This window comes from Procambarus clarkii, chromosome 34 (assembly GCF_040958095.1).
Source record: "Procambarus clarkii isolate CNS0578487 chromosome 34, FALCON_Pclarkii_2.0, whole genome shotgun sequence".
Taxonomy (NCBI): Eukaryota; Metazoa; Arthropoda; class Malacostraca; order Decapoda; family Cambaridae; genus Procambarus; species Procambarus clarkii.
This window is the reverse complement of record NC_091183.1, coordinates 17,661,635-17,687,007: the sequence shown is the minus strand read 5'-3', so window position 1 is coordinate 17,687,007 and position 25,373 is coordinate 17,661,635. Positions and strand designations below refer to the sequence as shown.

The 25,373-nt window shown below is 37.2% G+C and overlaps 1 protein-coding gene across 3 annotated transcripts in view; it reads left to right on the top strand.

Moving 5' to 3' along the window:
- The window catches only part of LOC123762149 (phosphatidylinositol phosphatase PTPRQ), a 190,335-nt gene that overhangs the window by 105,687 nt on the left and 59,275 nt on the right, over nt 1–25,373 (top strand). For 2 of the 3 annotated variants that reach the window (XM_045748528.2, XM_045748525.2), the window contains one exon: nt 5,369–5,518. The exons of the other annotated variant lie outside the window; for it this stretch is intronic. In XM_045748528.2, coding sequence (XP_045604484.1) covers nt 5,369–5,518 — 150 coding nt within the window. The remainder of the gene's footprint in view (nt 1–5,368; nt 5,519–25,373) is intronic. 3 annotated transcript variants of the gene reach the window in all.

Sequence of the window (25,373 nt, the reverse complement as noted above, 5' to 3'; positions counted from 1 at the left end):
ATATATATATATATATATATATATATATATATATATATATATATATATATATATATATATATATATATATATATATATATATATATATGTCGTACCTAGTAGCCAGAACGCGCTTCTCAGCCTACTATGCAAGGCCCGATATGCCTAATAAGCCAAGTTTTCCTGAATTATTATATTTTCTCTAATTTTTTTCTTATGAAATGATAAACCTACCCATTTCATTATATATGAGGTCAATTTTTTTTATTGTCCTTAAAACTAACGTTGATATATGACCGAACCTAACCAACCCTACCCAACCTAACCTAACCTATCTTTACAGGTTAGGTTAGGTTAGGTAGCCGAAAAAGTTAGGTTTGGTTAGGTTAGGTAGGTAAGGTAGCCGAAAAACAATTAATTCATGAAAACTTGGCTTATTAGGCAAATCGGGCCTTGCATACTAGGCTGAGAAGTGCGTTCTGGCTACTAGGTACGACATATATATATATATATATATATATATATATATATATATATATATATATATATATATATATATATATATATATATATATATATATATATATATATATATATATTTCATTCGCATATAGTCCTGGGGACCATTCAGGCTTTTTCGCATATATATATATATATATATATATATATATATATATATATATATATATATATATATATATATATATATATATATATATATATATATATATATATATATTCGAAACTGTGAACGCCAAGAAATCCGGACTCCACCAGCCAAAGATATTTGAGGAAAACAAACCTGAATACGCATATGGAAATGTCAAGACACACAAGCTTGGAAACCCACTTCGGCCAATCGTCAGCCAGATACCCACACCTACGTACAGACTGGCGAAGCGACTCAACGGCTTGCTGACTCCTTATGTCCCTTGCGCCTTTAGCCTGAAGTCTGCAAATGAACTTGTTGACTTACTGCGGGGAACACAGGCCACAGGGATAAGAGCCTCGTTGGACGTAGAATCACTGTTTACCAACGTACCTGTGGATGAAACAATCGGGATGATAGCGGACAGAGTGTATCGTGATCAAGCTTGTACTCCTCTTGACATACCAGAAAACATTCTACGGAAACTACTACAAGCTTGTACTAAAGAGGTACCCTTCTTGAGCCCGGATAGGCACTTGTATAAGCAAGTAGATGGGGTCGCCATGGGTTCTCCCCTAGGTGTCCTGTTTGCGAACTTCTACATGGGTACCATCGAACAAAAAATCTTAGTCGACATGAACTTGAAACCGGCCATATACTGCATGTATGTTGATGACATTTTTACACAGGTACCTGATGTCAGACATCTGCAGGAGCTGATGAAGGCATTTGAGCGGAATTCTGTGTTGTGTTTCACTTACGAGATGGAGAAGGATGGGAAGCTGCCCTTTCTAGATGAAACAGTCATGGAAAGGAGCGGAGGTTTCCACACTACAGTCTACACTAAGGAAACAAACATAGGAATGTGCCTCAATGCCAACAGTGACTGCCCAGACAGGTACAAGACGAGTATTGTTAACGCTTATGTCGACTGTGCTCTCAGCCACAGCTCAGGATGGAAGCAAGTCGATGAAGAACTCTGTAGGGTAAGGCAGGTCCTAGTCAACAACGGCTTCTCCAATGGTTTCGTTGAAGACATCAAAAGAAGGAAGGTGAAACGCCATGCAACCTCTGAAGAGACAACTAACATAAAATCTGTACTCCCTATTAGACTATTTTACAGGAACTTCTTTTCCACAGCTCATAAAACGGAGGAAAGGGTCCTAAAAGATATTGTTAATAGAAACGTTATCCCTACAGACAAAAATCAGAAGATACAATTGACGATTTACTATAAAACCAAGAAAACTGCCAACCTACTCATGAGAAACTCTCCAGACACAAAGCAGATCGCTTTGAAAGAGACCAATGTCGTCTATGCCTTCAAATGCCCACATGGGGAATGGATAGTAAGCCTCAAAGAACTTAGTATATAGGCAAGACAACAACAACTTTTTCCAGGCGATTAACGATGCATAAGCAACAGGGCTCCATAAGGAACATATAATCTCTATCCACAACCAGACCATCACCAGAGAAGTCTTAACAAAAAACACGGAAATCATCGATAGATACAGTGATAGCAGGCGACTTGATATCTGCGAGGCACTACACATTAAGAAGTCAACACCAGCAATCAACAGCCAATTACTGCACAACTATATTCTACCAACTTCAAGACTCCGCACCAATATAGAAGCATCAAGAAATATGGGCCAATAGGCCCTTTGCATTTACTTCCATTCTTCCCCTTTAACTTTACCCAATATTACCCAATATTTCGTGTTCTATCTTGTGTTGAACGTTTGTTTTCACCTCATCCAAAACTGTTGGAACATATCACCTCACCCAAATGCAGGTATACAAAATGAAATGTTGTTTGAATTATAGCATAGTAAGAAATCTGTTTAATGTTTGCAGGTTATAGTTATGTGTGTGGAAACTAAAGTCTTTGAAAATGTAATAAGTTATTACGAAACGCGTTCAAGTGTCGCGTCAGACTAGAAATAAAAATTAATTTTGGAGAACTGATTTTTCAATTACCATCAACAGTGAAAAGAACCATAAGAAATATTGAGAAAATTTGTGTTAGAATTATTAATCTTACTTTTTCGGTCATATTTAATAGCAATATACATATATATATATATATATATATATATATATATATATATATATATATATATATATATATATATATATATATATATATATATACATATATATTATATATTATATATAATATATATTACATATATATATTATATATATATTTTATATATTATATATATATATATATATTATATATATATTGTATATATATATATATATATATATATATATATAATATATATATATATATATATATATATATATATATATATATATATATATATATATTATTAAATATGACCGAAAAAGTAAGATTAATAATTCTAACACGAATTTTCTCAATCTTTCGTACATTCCTTTTCACTGTTGGTGGTAATTCAAAAATCAATTCTCCAAAATTCATTTTTATTTCTAGTCTGACGCGACACTTGAGCGCGTTTCGTAAAACTTATTACATTTTCAAAGACTTTAGTTTACACATACACAACTGAATATAACTTACACATCTCCGATTTGTTTATATCTACATTTGAGTGAGGTGGATGGGGTGAGGTGGTATTAATAGGGTATTAAATTCATCAACACAAGACAGAACACGAAACAATGGGTATTGAATGGAAGTGATTGTAGAAAGCTTATTGGTCCATATTTCTTGATGCTTCTATATTGGAGCGGAGTCTTGAGGTGGGTAGAATATAGTTGTGCATTAATTGGCTGTTAATTGCTGGTGTTGACTTTTTAATGTGTAGTGCCTCGCAAACGTCAAGCCGTCTGCTATCGCTGTATCTATCGATGATTTCTGTGTTGTTTACTAGGATTTCTCTGGCGATGGTTTGGTTGTGGGAAGAGATTATATGTTCCTTAATGGAGCCCTGTTGCTTATGCATCGTTAAACACCTAGAAAGAGATGTTGTCTTGCTTATATGCTGGGTTTTTTGGAGCTTACAGTCCCCAAGAGGGCATTTGAAGGCATAGACGACGTTGGTCTCTTTTAAAGCGTTCTGCTTTGTGTCTGAAGAGTTTCTCATGAGTAGGCTGGCCGTTTTTCTGGTTTTATAGTAAATCGTCAGTTTTATCCTCTGATTTTTGTCTGTAGGGATAACGTTTCTATTAATATCTTTCAGGACCCTTTCCTCCGTTTTATGAGCTGCGGAAAAGAAGTTCCTGTAAAATAGTCTAATAGGGGGTATAGGTGTTATGTTAGTTGTCTCTTCAGAGGTTGCATGGCGTTTCACTTTCCTTCTTATGATGTCTTCAACGAAACCATTGGAGAAGCAGTTGTTGACTAGGACCTGCCTTACCCTACAGAGTTCTTCAATGAAGAACTCTGTAGGGTAAGGCAGGTGGAGCAACAGGGCTCCATTAAGGAACATATAATCTCTTCCCACAACCAAACCATCGCCAGAGAAATCCTAGTAAACAACACAGAAATCATCGATAGATACAGCGATAGCAGACGGCTTGACGTTTGCGAGGCACTACACATTAAAAAGTCAACACCAGCAATCAACAGCCAATTAATGCACAACTATATTCTACCCACCTCAAGACTCAGCTCCAATATAGAAGCATCAAGAAATATGGACCAATAGGCTTTCTACAATCACTTCCATTCAATACCCATTGTTTCGTGTTCTGTCTTGTGTTGATGAATTTAATACCCTATTAATACCACCTCACCCCGTCCACCTCACTCAAATGTAGATATAAACAAATCGGAGATGTGTAAGTTCTATTCCGTTGTGTATGTGTAAACTAAAGTCTTTGAAAATGTAATAAGTTTTACAAAACGCGCTCAAGTGTCGCGTCAGACTTGAAATAAAAATGAATTTTGGATAATTGATTTTTGAATTACCTCCAACAGTGAAAAGAAATGTACGAAAGATTGAGAAAATTCGTGTTAGATATATATATATATATATATATATATATATATATATATATATATATATATATATATATATATATATATATTCTACAAAGCTAAGTAATGAGAATGTGAGTGTATAGTGACCGTGGGTGGTGTGTTCCCAGCACGGCCGCTACACCAACTATATTTCCTCATTCTGTAATGGTAATTGTGTAAAAGGCACCAACCATAGACCTTTCATTGGCCTATTGCATATATGTACTAAATTTGATCCACGGATTGTGTATTTTCGGCCTAAATGGTATACTTCTTGTCATTTTACGTTTGATATTTAATATTCCAAAAATACAGAAATATTTTTGTAGGGAATAAAGGTCCATATTTTGAGTAGTCCATCCACAGCATAGAAAGATGCTATCATGAACAAAATTTGATGCATCACGTTAGTGTGATCTCTGTATGTAAGATGCTATCATTATTGGATAATAGGGTGATATCCATTGTATTAATAAAGCGACCTATATTTATTATTTGACTCTCAACTATTTTATCCCCATGAAGTAAATGTGGACTTTTAGGGCTTCTAATAAACAGGTGCTTCTGTACGTGATGATACCACGTTCCCCAACCCAGATACTTGAAAGAAATTTAAAGTGGCGGTGTATCGGTTCTTTCAAGACGTTAACCCACACTCTCACTTTCATTCCTTGTGGGTGAGTTGGATGATTTGTTTCAGTCTCGTCAATATTACTTATTTTCTTGTTAATGATACTTTGCTTCAGGCAGAGTCATGTACTGACAGTTGTCTCCCACCACAGTTCCGCCAAGCTCTGTCTCTTGTGTCATCGGGGGAGGAGGTACTGAGGCAACGGTGTGCTGGACGCCTTTCCCCATAGAATGTTTTGATGAACCCAACACTATATACAACATCGCCTGGAAAGGCGACGTGTTATGGTCCAGTGACACAGGTCTGTAATATGTGAGATTGTAAAACATCTTTATAAATTCAACCATATATATAAATATACCTTAGCTCTTTCAATCCTTTTGTGGCCGTTAACAATCTACCGTTGTTAACAGTCCGAAGAGGGTTCGCTTTTCCGCGCTAAGGTGTTCTCCTAATTTTTCAAATGTGGATATCTTCTATTTAATAGATCAGCGACTATTTATCGCAATATTTTAATATATATATATATATATATATATATATATATATATATATATATATATATATATATATATATATATTAAATATATATATATATATATATGTCGTACCTAATAGCCAGAACGCACTTCTCAGCCTACTATTCAAGGCCCGATTTGCCTAATAAGCCAAGTTTTCATGAATTAATGTTTTTTCGTCTACCTAACCTACCTAACCTAACCTAACCTAGCTTTTTTTGGCTACCTAACCTAACCTTACCTATAAATATAGGTTAGGTTAGGTTAGGTAGGGTTGGTTAGGTTCGGTCATATATCTACGTTAATTTTAACTCCAATAAAAAAAAATTGACCTCATACATAGAGAAAAGGGTTGCTTTATCATTTCATAAGAAAAAAATTATAGTAAATATATTAATTCAGGAAAACTTGGCTTATTAGGCAAATCGGGCCTTGAATAGTAGGCTGAGAAGTGAGTTCTGGCTACTAGGTACGACATATATATATATATATATATATATATATGAATATATATATATATGTATATGTATATATATATATATATATATATATATATATATATATATATATATATATATATATATATATATGTATATGTCGTACCTAGTAGCCAGAACGCACTTCTCAGCCTACTATGCATGGCCCGATTTGCCTAAAAAGCCAACTTTTCATGAATTAATTGTTTTTCGACTACCTAACCTACCTAACCTAACCTAACCTAACTTTTTCTGCTACCTAACCTAACCTAACCTATAAAGAAAGGTTAGGTTAGGTTAGGGAGGGTTGGTTAGGTTTGGTCATATATCTACGTTAATTTTAACTCCAATTAAAAAAGTTGATCTCATATATAATGAAATGCGTAGCTTTATCATTTCATAAGAAAAAAATTAGAGAAAATATATTAATTCAGGAAAACTTGGCTTATTAGGCAAATCGGGCCTTGCATAGTAGGCTGAAAAGTGCGTTCTGGCTACTAGGTACGACATATATATAAATATATATATATGTCGTACCTAGTAGCCAGAACGCACTTCTCAGCCTACTATGCAAGGCCCGATTTGCCTAATAAGCAAGTTTTCATGAAATGCTGTTTTTTCGACTACCTAACCTAACCTTACCTATAAAGATAGGTTAGGTTAGGATAGGGAGCCGGTCGGCCGAGCGGACAGCACGCGGGACTTGTGATCCTGTGGTCCTGGGTTCGATCCCAGGCGTCGGCGAGAAACAATGGGCAGAGTTTCGTTCACCCTATGCCCCTGTTACCTAGCAGTAAAATAGGTACCTGGGTGTTAGCCAGCTGTCACGGGCTGCTTCCTGGGGGTGGAGGCCTGGTCGAGGACCGGGCCGCGGGGACACTAAAAGCCCCGAAATCATCTCAAGATAACCTCAAGATAGGTTAGGTAGGGTTGGTTAGGTTCGGTCATATATCTACATTAATTTTAACTCCAATACAAAAAAATTGACTTCATACATAATGAAATGGGTAGCTTTATCATTTCATAAGAAAAAAATTAGAGAAAATATATTAATTCAGGAAAACTTGGCTTATTAGGCAAATCGGGCGTTGCATAGTAGGCTGAGAAGTGCATTCTGGCTACTAGGTACGACATATATATATATATATATATATATATATATATATATATATATATATATATATATATATATATATATATATATATATATAAATATATATATATATATATATATATATATATATATATATATATATATATATATCTATATATATATATATATATATATATGACAATGTCAGACCACGGAGGAAAAATGAAACAGGAATTTCCTTAAGTACTTTCGTATATTAATACATCTTCAGAAGGAATGATTTTACAGATCGAGTACTGGACATAATAGGCAGGAGAGAATGGTGGAGTGAGGTGAGGTACAATACGTGGACACTGCAGACAGCCTATTGGCCCATCTGATGCAGCCCATTGGCTCATCTGATGCAGCAACCACACACAGGCCAACACAGAAAATTATAGCATAAAATAGTAAATATATACAATGAATTAGTGAGACAAATGTGTTCCAATGATCCTACTTAATTCGCCCTTTAATTGATCTATTAAAAATGGATCTAAGTTATATAGACCACTGCAAATGTTCAAATTACTTTCTTTTCTGATCTGTATCAAAGCAGATTCAATTATGTTTCTGTTATAGGTGCTTTTACGATTTGTTATTGAAGAAGCCATCTCCCAATCAATTTGGTGAGAATCTTCTGACAGATGAACAAACAAAGGATTAGACAATTGGCCATGTCTTACAGAGTATTTACGTTGCGAAATTCTACATTTCAAATCTTTAGATGTTTGCCTAACATAGAACTTATTACAATCTTTACAAGGTATTTTATAAATGACACAATTATCACTACGAGGGCTGTTCCTAACTAATAGCTTACCAACAGTATTTTCGTAGCTAAACAATACATGTATATTAAAAAGTTTCAAGTCCTTGACAATATTCTCAAACCCAGAGAAATATGGTAAACATAACACATTCTTTGGGCGAATTCTTTCACTGCATATATTATTATAATATGTACCACGTGCTTTGCTACGGCAAACTTCCAAAAAACTCAGTGGGTAACAAAGCTTGAGACCAATCGAATCAATATTCTTAAACTTTTCGTCTAAGAGTTCTGGACTCACAACTCGAAGAGCTCTTAGATACATTGAAGAAAAAATTGACTTTTTCACATTTGTCTCACTAATTCATTGTATATATTTACTATTTTATGCTATAATTATCTATGTGTTGGTCTGTGTGTGGTTGCTGCCTATTTATGTCCAGTACTCGATCTGTAAAATCACTCCTTCTGAAGATATATTAATATACGAAAGTACTTAAGGAAATTCCTGTTTCAATTTTCCTCCGTGGTCTGACACTGTCACATTTTTAATCAAGTGTTTATTTTTGTGATATACACACACACTCACACACACACACACACACATATATATATATATATATATATATATATATATATATATATATATATATATATATATATATATATATATATATATATATATATATATATATATATATGTCGTACCTAGTAGCCAGAACGCACTTCTCTGCCTATAATGCAAGGCCCGATTTGCCTAATAAGCCAAGTTTTCATGAATTAATTGTTTTTCGACTACCTACCCTAACTTTTTCGGCTACCTAACCTAACCTATAAAGATAGGTTAGGTTAGGTTAGGTAGGGTTGGTTAGGTTCTGTCATACACCTACGTTAATTTTAACTCCAATAAAAAAAAATTGACCTCGTACATAATGAAATGGGTAGCTTTATCTTTTCATAAGGCAAAAATTTGAGAAAAAATATTAATTCAGGAAAACTTGGCTTATTAGGTAAATCGGGCCTTGCATAGTAGGCCGAGAAGTGCGTTCTGGCTACTATATATATATATATATATATATATATATATATATATATATATATATATATATGTATATATATATATATATATATATATATATATATATATATATATATATATATATATATGTATATATATATATATATATATATATATATATATATATATATATATATATATATATATATATATATATATATGTATATATGTCGTACCTAGTAGCCAGAACGCACTTCTCAGCCTACTATGCAAGGCCCGATTTGCCTAATAAGCCAAGTTTTCCTGAATTAATTTATTTTCTCAATTTGTTTTCTTATGAAATGATAAAGCTACCCATTTCATTATGTATGAGGTCAATTTTTTTTTATTGGAATTAAAATTAACGTAGATATATGACCGAACCAAACCAACCCTACCTAACCTAACCTAACCTATCTTTATAGGTTAGGTTAGGTTAGGTAGCCAAAAAAGTTAGGTTAGGTTAGGTTAGGTAGGTTAGGTAGTCGAAAAACAATTAATTCATGAAAACTTGGCTTATTAGGCAAATCGGGCCTTGCATAGTAGGCTGAGCAGTGAGTTCTGGCTACTAGGTACGACATATATATATATATATATATATATATATATATATATATATATGTCGTACCTAGTAGTAAGAAAGCACTTCTCAGCCTACTATGCTAGGCTTGATTTGCCTAATAAGCCAAGTTTTCCTGAATTAATATATTTTCTCTAATTTTTTTCTTAGGAAATGATAAAGCTACCCATTTCAATATGTATGAGGTCAATTTTTTTTTATTGGAGTTAAAATTAACGTAGATATATGACCGAACCTAACCAACCCTACCTAACCTAACCTATCTTGGCTACCTAACCTAACCTATCTTTATAGGTTAGGTTAGGTAGCCAAAAAAGTTAGGTTAGGTTAGGTAGGTTAGGTAGTCGAAAAACAATTAATTCAAGAAAACTTGGCTTATTAGGCAAATTGGGCCTTGCATAGTAGGCTGAGAAGTGCGTTCTGGCTACTAGGTACGACATATATATATATATATATATATATATATATATATATATATATATATATATATATATATATATATATATATATATATATATATATATATATATATATATATATATTTATATATATATATGTCGTACCTAGTAGCCAGAACGCACTTCTCGGCCTACTATGCAAGGCCTGATTTGCCTAATAAGCCAAGTTTTCCTGAATTAATATATTTTCTCTAATTTTTTTCTTATGAAATGATAAAGCTACCCATTTCATTATGTATGAGGTCAATTTTTTTTATTGGAGTAAAAATGAACGTAGATATATAACCAAACCTAACCAACCCTACCTAACCTAACCTATCCTATCTTTATAGGTTAGGTTAGGTTAGGTAGCCGAAAAAGTTAGGTTAGGTTAGGTTAGGTAGGTTAGGTAGTCGAAAAATAATTAATTCATGAAAACTTGGCTTACTAGGCAAATTGGGCCTTGCATAGTAGGCTGAGAAGTGCGTTCTGGCTACTAGGTACGACATATATATATATATATATATATATATATATATATATATATATATATATATATATATATATATATATATATATATATATATATATATATATATATATATTTATATATATATATGTCGTACCTAGTAGCCAGAACGCACTTCTCGGCCTACTATGCAAGGCCTGATTTGCCTAATAAGCCAAGTTTTCCTGAATTAATATATTTTCTCTAATTTTTTTCTTATGAAATGATAAAGCTACCCATTTCATTATGTATGAGGTCAATTTTTTTTATTGGAGTAAAAATGAACGTAGATATATAACCAAACCTAACCAACCCTACCTAACCTAACCTATCCTATCTTTATAGGTTAGGTTAGGTTAGGTAGCCGAAAAAGTTAGGTTAGGTTAGGTTAGGTAGGTTAGGTAGTCGAAAAATAATTAATTCATGAAAACTTGGCTTACTAGGCAAATTGGGCCTTGCATAGTAGGCTGAGAAGTGCGTTCTGGCTACTAGGTACGACATATATATATATATATATATATATATATATATATATATATATATATATATATATATATATATATATATATATATATATATATATATATATATTTATATATATATATGTCGTACCTAGTAGCCAGAACGCACTTCTCGGCCTACTATGCAAGGCCTGATTTGCCTAATAAGCCAAGTTTTCCTGAATTAATATATTTTCTCTAATTTTTTTCTTATGAAATGATAAAGCTACCCATTTCATTATGTATGAGGTCAATTTTTTTTATTGGAGTAAAAATGAACGTAGATATATAACCAAACCTAACCAACCCTACCTAACCTAACCTATCCTATCTTTATAGGTTAGGTTAGGTTAGGTAGCCGAAAAAGTTAGGTTAGGTTAGGTTAGGTAGGTTAGGTAGTCGAAAAATAATTAATTCATGAAAACTTGGCTTACTAGGCAAATTGGGCCTTGCATAGTAGGCTGAGAAGTGCGTTCTGGCTACTAGGTACGACATATATATATATATATATATATATATATATATATATATATATATATATATATATATATATATATATATATATATATATATATATATATATATATTTATATATATATATGTCGTACCTAGTAGCCAGAACGCACTTCTCGGCCTACTATGCAAGGCCTGATTTGCCTAATAAGCCAAGTTTTCCTGAATTAATATATTTTCTCTAATTTTTTTCTTATGAAATGATAAAGCTACCCATTTCATTATGTATGAGGTCAATTTTTTTTATTGGAGTAAAAATGAACGTAGATATATAACCAAACCTAACCAACCCTACCTAACCTAACCTATCCTATCTTTATAGGTTAGGTTAGGTTAGGTAGCCGAAAAAGTTAGGTTAGGTTAGGTTAGGTAGGTTAGGTAGTCGAAAAATAATTAATTCATGAAAACTTGGCTTACTAGGCAAATTGGGCCTTGCATAGTAGGCTGAGAAGTGCGTTCTGGCTACTAGGTACGACATTATATATATATATATATATATATATATATATATATATATATATATATATATATATATATATATATATATATATGTCGTACCTAATAGCCAGAACGCACTTCTCAGCCTACTATTCAAGGCCCGATTTGCCTAATAAGCCAAGTTTTCATGAATTAATGTTTTTTCGTCTACCTAACCTACCTAACCTAACCTAACCTAGCTTTTTTTGGCTACCTAACCTAACCTTACCTATAAATATAGGTTAGGTTAGGTTAGGTAGGGTTGGTTAGGTTCGGTCATATATCTACGTTAATTTTAACTCCAATAAAAAAAAATTTACCTCATACATAGAGAAAAGGGTTGCTTTATCATTTCATAAGAAAAAAATTGTAGTAAATATATTAATTCAGGAAAACTTGGCTTATTAGGCAAAACGGGCCTTGAATAGTAGGCTGAGAAGTGAGTTCTGGCTACTAGGTACGACATATATATATATATATGAAGGGAGTACCACTTCTAGCTGAAAGAAGGGGGACCCATAGCCTCGGAGGAAACCACGCATAACGCATTAGAGGGAATGTTTAGATCCCCTCCAATACAGTTTCTGTGTGCTTTTCTCCTACCACCCCCCTTCCTATTTTATTTTTTGTGCTTTATTATGTATTTGATGGTTACAAGATATACATGGGTTGTTACAAAAATATTAATACAAAAAGGTGCTTAAATGTTATGGATCTCTTGAAAAACACGACAATGGGAAACATTAATGAATGTCACAGACGGGTTGGATCATTGTTGCATGTCAAACACTTCTTCGAATTCCTCTGAAGTTGGACTAGTGCCCAAGACGCAACAGGCATTTCCCCTCTGAATCGCAACACTTAGGCGCTGGAACAAGAAACTTTTTGCTCTCTGGTCTTTTGTAGCGCTGATCAATCTGACCCCCAATTCTTTCAGGAACTTCAATGCACATTTCCCCACGAACCGAGGGTCTCCGAGCCGATCGGAACAAAGCTGTAGCAGTGTGCTAGACCTCTGTATTTAATAATTTCCTGCGATTCCCTGAAAGAAGCAGCACCACCGCTTTCACGTGTGCTGTAGTGGAGGTAGGTACTGGCCAGTGTGGCAGCGCACGTGTAGTCCCATACCACTTGCTTACCATCCTTCCAAGGTAGCAAAGTGACCCCATCTGGGCGCTTCTGAGGGTCGTTAGGTCTGGATAAGTGTGGTTCTCTTTATGCCGGGCAGTGGGCTGTGGTGAGGCTCCTCTTGATGATGTCGTTGACTTCTTCATGTCTTGCAATTTTACCCTGTGATTTACGACATACCAGACCATGACGACCATATTGTAACGGGGGGCGGGGGAAATAGCTCTATCTTGTCCATTATTCCACCCCCCAGTTAACTAACGAGGCCGGGGGAAACAGCTCTCTCTAGTCCGTTATCCCGTCCCCAGTTAGCCAACTATTCTAGAGCACCTCCAGAGTTCCTAAGGCAACCTCTCTCGTTCAACACCTTGTAACCTAGGTATTTGACTACCTAGGTACTAAGACTACAAGGCGTCGTAACTGGATCAGCTACCCGAAACTCTAGAGAGAACTCTAGAATACAGAATCATTGCCACAAACGTACAAGAGAAAACGAAAGGAAAGAAATGAATAGTGAAGTAATTAGTGAGGGTTTGGGGTGAGAGGTAGGGAAGTGGGAGGAGCGAGGAGGGTCATTAGTTGAAAGTGAGAGTTTAGAGAGGGGTGGAGGGAGAGGTGTAGATAGGTAGAAGTAGAAGAGTAGATAGTAGAAGTAGAAGAGTAGATAGTAGAAGACGAAATGCTGCCACCATCCATTCATGATCATTACATACAGGACAAGGAATGGAACTTGCCGGTATCACAAAATTCTCAAAGGATGTTATCATGAGTTCATTATTAGTATGTTCCCTCTGTACCATGCATCAACTCCAAACATGTACTCGTTAATATCATGAAACCAGTAACCACAGAGGCTTTCTCACCTCAACTCAAATCTCTAGGGAACAAAGTTAAACACAATTTAAATAATAAATTCATAATTATATTTCCCATGAAGTATCATAATTTAGCAATTAAATTAAAATGTTCCAGTTTAATATGCAAAGTGAGTCATCATCCAAGAATTCGAGAACCCTACAACTTGACTGCCCCTGATCATCACACAACATATGTAAACACGACCAAGTCACCTTAATGTTCACTCACCGAGGACTGAGTCTAAGTTGAATAGAGAGGGGGGGGGGGGGGTCTGTAGCTTGACAGAGACTGTCTCGCCCCTGCCGGCCGACAGCCTCCCTGCTAGGGACGTCTTCTCTGCTTCTGTTGACTGCCGTTCTGTCTCGTTAATTGCTTAATGCTTGATAGCTCTCCGAGTTTATATTGGGGAACCTAGTAGCTAACTCCGCCCACAAATAGATAGCCTCCGGCACTACCAAGCCACTCCTTAAACGTCGGCATGTTTGAAGGCTACCAGACTACAACTAAGAGATTATCAGAAGCAAGGTGAAATTCGCATGATCTGACCTCAGGTCACTTGGGGTCATTAACGCTTTGAGGTGTGAGATCTCAGGTAGACAACTGGCGCCTCTCAGATCCTTGTCTGTGACTCATGTACTCTATGTATGTATTAAACTAACCCAAACACTTTTACAGTGTTACATCTCCCCTTCTCCCCGAAATAAAGTTTTTGCAACACTGCTAAAGCAAGCTAGCTGTGTGCAACAACTTTATTAACGAAAAAAAAAATACATCCTAGCTAAACAAATATACATCATCCTACTCTAAAAAATGAAATATATAGACAGACGTCCATTGTCTCTGGCTGGGCGACGTCACTGCTTGGTCTTGTAGATAATCCTGTACCACATTTCTTCAACACAACTGCCTCCGTCGCTTCTCCGTCGTTAACGCACAACAACACTTGGTCAACCCGAAAGCCGTTACTACTTGAACTGCGCACAGGACCGTGGAATTCGGTTGTCCCAGCTGATCTGTAATTGGCCCTACGTCAGTCACCATGAGAGACGTATATTGGGGTTCTTCACAGCTATAGGGACTACAAGTTTCGAGACCTTCATATAGTTGCCAACAGTAGAAATCCCATCCTACTCTTCTTCCTCCCTGTTGCTCCAGCACGCCTCCTTCAGAGAGCTACTTCTGACAGCCACATCAAGTCCGCACGACACAGGAAGAATCATTCAACAGAGCAACATGCTTGCAGGAGGGGCGGCCAGTTAAGGCAAACGATCCTGTCTTGCAATTACGCTCCATGCAATGATGCTGACACCAGCAAGGAACACGAGGCATCGTGTCTCACTCAGCTTGTCTTATCTTCTTCTTCTTCTTTCTTCTTTCTTCTCTCTTCCTTCTTCTCTCTTCTTTCTTCTCTCTTCTTTCTTCTCTCTTCCTCCTCCCATGGGTCTTTGACAAGCGACCTGGGGTCCATTGGGGTCCGTCCGTCCTGGGGTCCATCCTGGGTAGACCGATGTTGGTGGGACAGACTGGAGTCGTTGTTGCTCCTCTTCCATCTTTACTGGGTCGTCTGGGGTCGTCTGCAGAACGACCTGGGGTCCACTGGGGGTCCGTCCGTCTTGGGGTCCGCTGGGGTCCGTCCGTCCTGGGGTCCACTGGGTAGACCAATGTTGACTGACCGAGAGGGCTGCATCTTGGGGTCCCCTGGGGTGGTGATGGTGGTGGAGCCATGACCTCCAGGTAGTGGGCTGGTCGTGGTGGTGGTGATAAACGCCCGTGAGTATGGTACACAGCAGCCGTCTCCCTCTTTTGTATGTGCGTCTCTCCTCTCTTCTGGCTCCCACCTGTGGGTGAACAGAAAGGCGACAATACCCGTGTTCCATCTTGTTGTGTGACCCTGTAGTTTGTATAGGGTTCACACAGTCCAATTATAAGCTCTCCTCCTGGCAACAACTACACTTAAATTTTTTTTTTAATAATCCAATTAACTCTGAATGATATTGACTTGGTGGAACATAAAACAGTAACAGAGGAAAGTTTAGAGAAGAGAGTATAAGGTCGTCACTACCTTTAACTTGTCACAAAAAAAAATCAACACTAATAGACAAAACACTAGCCTAAACTTAACTGTACCGTTCCTAATCTTAAGTACATAAACCGCCGTTACTCCCACCCTTAACCTACAGCCACCTACGTGACCCAGAGTGTTTCCCTAGCATCTCCGCCGGTAAACAACTCCAAACTGTTGCCACCCCTGTGACCAGACTATCTAACGTCGAGCGTCCCCAACGTGAAGTCTACTGACACACTAAGCCTCCCCCTAGCATGCTGTACAATACCAGTACACCTCGGGTTATTGCGTTCAAATGGAGTAAAACAGTCGATCGCAATAATCTGAGCAGAACCACTACTTAAAAACTACACCTGCCACTCCCCACTGACCTGGAGACCAGCGGTGGCTGGGTGTCCCCGTGGGACATGCGAGGTCACCTGTCACACTCAGCTGACCTGCACTACCAACACCGCTAAGTTCCAAAATCACCAAATCTTATCACTAACATTAATCACTACACACGCAAGTTCTGGTGAACATTCCCTGAACACCACAAAACTCACAAAATCACTAAACCACAACACCAGAGAATCACAATCTCCTAACCTGAAAACTCGCAAAATCGCGAAAGCAATTTGGACACGTGAAAAGACACGTGGGACTGAACAATGTTAAAAGAACACCAACTACCTACAACATTGTTCAACACCGCTGCCAACATTGTAACGGGGGGCGGGGGAAATAGCTCTATCTTGTCCATTATTCCACCCCCCAGTTAACTAACGAGGCCGGGGGAAACAGCTCTCTCTAGTCCGTTATCCCGTCCCCAGTTAGCCAACTATTCTAGAGCACCTCCAGAGTTCCTAAGGCAACCTCTCTCGTTCAACACCTTGTAACCTAGGTATTTGACTACCTAGGTACTAAGACTACAAGGCGTCGTAACTGGATCAGCTACCCGAAACTCTAGAGAGAACTCTAGAATACAGAATCATTGCCACAAACGTACAAGAGAAAACGAAAGGAAAGAAATGAATAGTGAAGTAATTAGTGAGGGTTTGGGGTGAGAGGTAGGGAAGTGGGAGGAGCGAGGAGGGTCATTAGTTGAAAGTGAGAGTTTAGAGAGGGGTGGAGGGAGAGGTGTAGATAGGTAGAAGTAGAAGAGTAGATAGTAGAAGTAGAAGAGTAGATAGTAGAAGACGAAATGCTGCCACCATCCATTCATGATCATTACATACAGGACAAGGAATGGAACTTGCCGGTATCACAAAATTCTCAAAGGATGTTATCATGAGTTCATTATTAGTATGTTCCCTCTGTACCATGCATCAACTCCAAACATGTACTCGTTAATATCATGAAACCAGTAACCACAGAGGCTTTCTCACCTCAACTCAAATCTCTAGGGAACAAAGTTAAACACAATTTAAATAATAAATTCATAATTATATTTCCCATGAAGTATCATAATTTAGCAATTAAATTAAAATGTTCCAGTTTAATATGCAAAGTGAGTCATCATCCAAGAATTCGAGAACCCTACAACTTGACTGCCCCTGATCATCATACAACATATGTAAACACGACCAAGTCACCTTAATGTTCACTCACCGAGGACTGAGTCTAAGTTGAATAGAGAGGGGGGGGGGGGGTCTGTAGCTTGACAGAGACTGTCTCGCCCCTGCCGGCCGACAGCCTCCCTGCTAGGGACGTCTTCTCTGCTTCTGTTGACTGCCGTTCTGTCTCGTTAATTGCTTAATGCTTGATAGCTCTCCGAGTTTATATTGGGGAACCTAGTAGCTAACTCCGCCCACAAATAGATAGCCTCCGGCACTACCAAGCCACTCCTTAAACGTCGGCATGTTTGAAGGCTACCAGACTACAACTAAGAGATTATCAGAAGCAAGGTGAAATTCGCATGATCTGACCTCAGGTCACTTGGGGTCATTAACGCTTTGAGGTGTGAGATCTCAGGTAGACAACTGGCGCCTCTCAGATCCTTGTCTGTGACTCATGTACTCTATGTATGTATTAAACTAACCCAAACACTTTTACAGTGTTACAATATGACCATATTGGTCTGCCATCGTCGCTTTTCGGCCCGCCCGCCCTGTCGCTTTTCATATATCTATCTATCTATCTATCTATCTATCTATATATATATATATATATATATATATATATATATATATATATATATATATATATATATATATATATATATATATAATATATATATATAATATATATATATATAATATATATATATATATATATATATATATATATATATATATATATATATATATATTTTTTATATATAAGGGGGTACCACCACTGGTGCATTTATAGGGACCCACAGCCTCAGAGAAGGGAACACAGAGCACTCAGGGAAAAACTTGACATTTAACTCTGAATACGAAAGAGTGTTCACTTCTCCTACCACCCCCTTTTTTTTTTTTTTTATTTATTATGATGTACACTTTATTATGCAAGGTTATACAGTTACATATCTGATTTTATACAAAAAATAAACATTAAGAGGACACAAGAAAAAGTTCGCTTCCTAGAGGCTGTAGATTTCCTCGAACTCCTCCGACGCCGGGCAGGAACCGAGGATGCAGCGAGCATTCCCCCTCTGGATCGCGACACTGAGGCGCTGAAAGAGAAAACTTGCTGCTCTAGGGTCTCTTGTGGTGTCAATGAGCTTGGAACCAAGATCCTTAAGAAACCTTCTTGCACTCTCACCCCATGGGCCTAGGGTCTCAGACCCTATTGGAATGAAATTGTACCTTTGATCTAATTGCCTGTACTTGACTGACTTTTGTTTTTCTCTGTGTGTCGCTGCGGCTCCCGCCGTGCCGGCAGAGAGGGTGATGTATGTCGTTGCCAGGGTGGATACGCAAGTATAATCCCATGCTAACTGCCTGCCACCCTTCCACGGACGCAGTGTGATTCCGTCTGGTCGGCCGGCAAAGCTAACAGAGTCACGGTTCAGTAGGTTGCGGGGCTCTCTCTCCGCTGGACACTGAGCAGAGGCAAGGCTTCTTTTAATGATGTCGTTGACTTCGTCGTGTCTAGTGTGCCAACCACCCGATTTTCCACAGTGCAGGCCATGCAATCCATATTCGTCAGCATCTGCCTCGCCGCAAATACACCTGTGAACAGTGTGGATAGGGGCAGCTAGGCGGAGAGCGACTGCAATACGGAGCTCCTGCGGATCAAGACGTGTGCCTGTCGCAGACATAGGGACTGCCAGAAGGAAGTCCCCTGCATGGGGAGCCTGCACAGCTGTGAGGCGTGCACGATCACTGGGGGTTGTTGCTGCCTCCAGCAAAGCTGTGGCTTCTTTGTCTACAATGGGGCTGTCCCAACTGGATTGTTTCTTGGCTTTCGGCATGGCTGGTCTGAGTGCTGGGTCTGTCATGGCACCCCATTTCGTGTCGCATTCCGTGTAGTGGGGGTCCTGTTATATATATATATATATATATATATATATATATATATATATCACGGCTGCGTCCGTGTTATATATATATATATATATATATATATATATATATATATATATATATATATATATATATATATATATATATATATATATATATATATATATATATATGTCGTACCTTGTAGCCAGAACGCACTTCTCGGCCTACTATACAAGGCCTGATTTGCCTAATAAGCCAAGTTTTTCGACTACCTAACCTACCGTAACCTAACCTAACTTTTTCGGCTACCTAACCTAACCTAACCTATAAAGATAAGTTAGGTTAGGTTAGGTCATATATCTACGTTAATTTTTACTCCAATAAAAAAAAATTGACCTCATACATAATGAAATGGGAACCTTTTTCATTTCATAAGAAAAAAATTAGAGAAAATATATTAATTCAGGAAAACTTGGTTTATTAGGCAAATCGGGCCTTGCATAGTAGGCCAAAAAGTGCGTTCTGGCTACTAGGTACGACATATATATATATATATATATATATATATATATATATATATATATATATATATATATATATATATATATATATGTCGTACCTAGTAGCCAGAACTCACTTTTCAGCCTACTATTCAAGGCCCGATTTGCCTAATAAGCCAAGTTTTCCTGAATTAATATATTTACTATAATTTTTTTCTTATGAAATGATAAAGCAACCCTTTTCTCTATGTATGAGGTAATTTTTTTTTTATTGGAGTTAAAATTAACGTAGATATATGAACGAATCTAACCAACCCTACCTAACCTAACCTAACCTATATTTATAGGTAAGGTTAGGTTAGGTAGCCAAAAAAAGCTAGGTTAGGTTAGGTTAGGTAGGTTAGGTAGACGAAAAAACATTAATTCATGAAAACTTGGCTTATTAGGCAAATCGGGCCTTGAATAGTAGGCTGAGAAGTGCGTTCTGGCTATTAGGTACGACATATATATATATATATATATATATATATATATATATATATGTTGTACCTAGTAGCCAGAACTCACTTCTGAGCCTACTATGCAAGGCCCAATTTGCCTAATAAGCCAAGTTTTCATGAATTAATTGCTTTTCGACTACCTAACCTACCTAACCTAACCTAACCTAACTTTTTCGGCTACCTAACCTAACCTAACCTATAAAGATAGGTTAGGTTAGGTTAGGTAGGGTTGGTTAGGTTCGGTCATATATCTACGTTAATATTAACTCCAATACCAAAAAATTGACCTCTTACATAATGAAATGGGTTGCTTTATCATTTCATAAGAAAAAATTTAGAGAAAATATATTAATTCATGAAAACTTGGCTTATTAGGCAAATCGGGCCTTGCATTGTAGGCTGAAAAGTGAGTTCTGGCTACTAGGTACGACATATATATATATATATATATATATATATATATATATATATATATATATATATATATATATATATATATATATATATATATATATATGTCGTACCTAGTAGCCAGAACGCACTTTTTGGCCTACTATGCAAGGCCCGATTTGCCTAATAAACCAAGTTTTCCTGAATTAATATATTTTCTCTAATTTTTTTCTTATGAAATGAAAAAGGTTCCCATTTCATTATGTATGAGGTCAATTTTTTTTTATTGGAGTAAAAATTAACGTAGATATATGACCTAACCTAACTTATCTTTATAGGTTAGGTTAGGTTAGGTAGCCGAAAAAGTTAGGTTAGGTTACGGTAGGTTAGGTAGTCGAAAAACTTGGCTTATTAGGCAAATCAGGCCTTGTATAGTAGGCCGAGAAGTGCGTTCTGGCTACAAGGTACGACATATATATATATATATACATATATATATATATATATATATATATATATATATATATATATATATATATATATATATATATATATATATATATATATATATATATATATTGGTGTATACTGGCAGCAGGTTTTCTTTCAAATATGTTTCATTGAATATGACCGCATATTCTGTATTTATTATTTTCTGGTTTAGGGCTTCTATTCCCCTAACTATTTTCTTAGCATCAGGCCTTAGTTGAAATAGGAGTTCTCCAAAACTCATTTTCGTACTTTTAAGGTGAAGAAAAGAAGTGATTTACTATAGAGTGTATTACACTTATTTATACAATTTGCACAACGTTTCGAACCTCCATGGTTCATTCTCAAGTGAACAGATCTTACAATGCTGGTTGATTTTATACCCGCACTGGGTCAGGTGATAATACAATAAAGGTGAAAACATGGGGGGATACATAAGGGATAAATGTGGGGTGAAACATAGAGGTAACTGCAGAAGGCTTATTGGCCCATACGAGGCAGCTCCTATCTAAATACAAAGATTAATCCAGTGTAATTGGCCTGTTATGTTGGACATTGTCTTCTGTGTTGGCATCGTTATGTTCTGGTCTTGTCCTTACACTCATGGTGGGTAGAGTAAATAGTTCCGTGATTTGGGTGTTCATGGTAGGTGGTTCTATTCTTATGTGAATTGCCTCAAGAATTTGTAATCTTCTTGCATCTTGGGTTTTGTCTATTATGCAGGTATTCTTGTTCAACATTTCTCTTGTTAGAGTGATGTCATGGGCTTGTCTCATGTGATTCCTAGGGGCACCGGATTGAAGATATTGAAGATGGCATGTCAAACACCTCGTCAGCTTGGTCGACGTCATACCTATGTACTTAGATTGAAGGTTACATTCTTCGTGGGGGCAAGTGTACATGTATACAACGCTTGACTGCTGTAGAGGGTTCTCCGTCGGCTTCGGGCTGTTTTTGATAAGGAGTTCGGAAGTCTTCTTGGTTTTGTAGAATATTATCAGGTTTATGTTTTGGTTAGGAGTAGTGCTTTTTACTCCTTTACGGATTATATCTTTCATTATTCTTTTCTCTTTTATATGTTCACTGTGCATGGTTGATTTGTAATATAATTTTATTGGAGGTGTTATGGTTTCTGTTCTAGGTTCTGGATTATACCAACGGTCCAAGTGTCTTCTAATAGCAGCGTTTATTTCCGCGTTGCTATATCCGTTGTTCACCAATACCTGAGTTACTCTTTCAAGCTCTCTACTCACGTTGCTCCATTCAGAGCAGTGGGTAAGCGCTCGACGAATATAAGCATTGAGAACACTGGCTTTGTATCTTTGGGGGCACTCACTTCTACCGTTCAGGCATCATCCTAAGTTGGTGGGCTTGGTATATACGTTGGTGCTTAAAGAAGTTCCTGTTTTTGTTAATAGTACATCCAGGAATGGCTGACTGTTATTTTCACTATTTTCATGTGTAAATCGGAGTACTGACTCTCTCTCTAGATGTCTTTTTAGGTCAATTAGTTCATCTGAGTCTTTTACTATTACGAATATGTCATCTACATAACGGCAATATACAGTTGGTTTTTGTCTGCTACATGAAGACCCTGTCTTCGATGGTTCCCATTTAAAAATTAGCAAATAAAACTCCTAAGGGGGAGCCCATTGCTACTCCGTCTATTTGTAAATACATGTCTCCTTGTGGACTGATGAAAGGGGCTTCCTTTGTACATGCTTCGAGAAGACTCTTCAAGTGTTGCTCAGGTATGTCTAATTTGGGGGTGCTCTCGTCTCTGTATACTCTGTCCAGTATCATTCCTATGGTTGTGTCGATTGGGACGTTGGTAAATAGGGATTCAACGTCCAGGGAAGCGATGATTCCATCGGGCTGAGTAGATTTGATCAATTCTAGGAAATCTGCTGATGATTGTAGACTAAACTTACTTGGAGTGTATGGAGTTAGGAGTTCATTGAGTTTCTTTGCCAGGTGATAAGTTGGGGTTGGCATTAGGCTGATTATAGGGCGTAGTGGGTTACCTGGTTTATGCGTCTTAACATTGCCGTAGGCATATCCTAAGCCATAGTCGCCTTGAAGTTTATTGAAATGCACACTACCTTTCTTTGCGTTGATTGCTGTAATTGTTTTGTTTACTTTCCGCTTAAGGTCTTCTACGGGGTTCCTCGTGATTCGTTGAAATTTGGAGTCGTCACTAAGGATGTCGCTAATTTTGTTCATGTATTCTTGAGTAGGAATCAATACATATGCTGCTGTCTTGTCGGCTTTTCTTATTGTTACGACTTTCAGATTTTTTAGTTGTTTTGCTGCTTCTTTGAGTCGTGGGGTTAAGATTGTAGATGAATATGTTCCTCGTTTTTTCCCTGCTTCTACAAGTAGTTCAGCTTGAAGTGTGTCAGTGGTGATGACTTTTTTGTTGTCTTCTAGCTTATGGATGACGTCCAGAAGCATTTCGATTTCCAGGCGTTTTTGATGCATCTTTGGTTTAGATAAGAATTGACAATTTAGACCAAGATTTAAGAGGTCTCGTTGGTCCTGGGTAAGATCATAAGAAGTCAGGTTAATGTAGCCATCTTTAGGACGAGGGATCTTTAACTGTCCACAGTTTAGGGCTGTTAACTTACGGAGTGTCTTTGTTTCTACAAGAGTTTTATGTTGTTGTTTCAGGTTAAATAGTTCACTGTTGATGGTTTGCTTGAGTTGGATAGGGATGTCTTACTGGGTCCATTTGTTTAACAGATGCTCAGCTTGCTCTGTAAGGGTTTGGAGGGCTTCCTTCTTCTTGTTTAAGAACATAAGAACAAAGGTAATCGCAGAAGGCCTATTGGCCCATACGAAGCAGCTCCTATCTATAACCACTCATATACTTGTCCAACCCGCGCTTGAAACAATCGAGGGACCCCACATAAGAACATAAGAACAAAGGTAACTGCAGAAGGCCTATTGGCCCATACGAGGCAGCTCCTATCTATAACTACCCAATCCCACTCATATACTTGTCCAACCCGCGATTGAAACAATCGAGGGACCCCACATCCACCACGTTACGCGGCAATTGGTTCCACAAATCAACAACCCTGTTACTGAACCAGTATTTACCCAAGTCTTTCTTAAATCTAAACTTATCCAATTTATACCCATTGTTTCGTGTTCTGTCTTGTGTTGATATCCTTAATACCTTATTAATATCCCCCCTGTTATGTCCATTCATCCACTTGTAAACCTCTATCATGTCACCCCTAACTCTTCGCCTTTCCAGTGAATGCAACTTAAGCTTTGTTAATCTTTCTTCATATGAAAGATTTCTAATTTGGGGAATTAACTTAGTCATCCTAAGTTAATGTGGCACGGGTTCGATTCCCGCACGAGGCAGAAACAAATGGGCAAAGTTTCTTTCACCCTGAATGTCCCTGTTACCTAGCAGTAAATAGGTACCTGGGAGTTAGTCAGCTGTCACGGGCTGCTTCCTGGGGGTGGAGGGCTGGTCGAGGACCGGGCCGCGGGGACACTAAAGCCCCGAAATCATCTCAAGATAACCTCAAGAAGAGAAGAATCCTACGTTGGACACGTTGAAGTGAATTTATATCCATTCTATAATACAGCGACCAAAACTGAACTGCATAATCTAAATGGGGCCTAACCAGAACAAGATATAGCTTAAGAACCACACCAGGTATCTTGTTACTAACGCATCGATTAATAAATCCCAGTGTCCTATTTGCCTTATTACGAACATTCATGCATTGATCCTTTTGTTTTAAATTCTTACTAATCATAACTCCCAGATCCCTTTCGCAATCCGACTTCGCAATCTCAACACCATCTAGCTCGTATCATGTA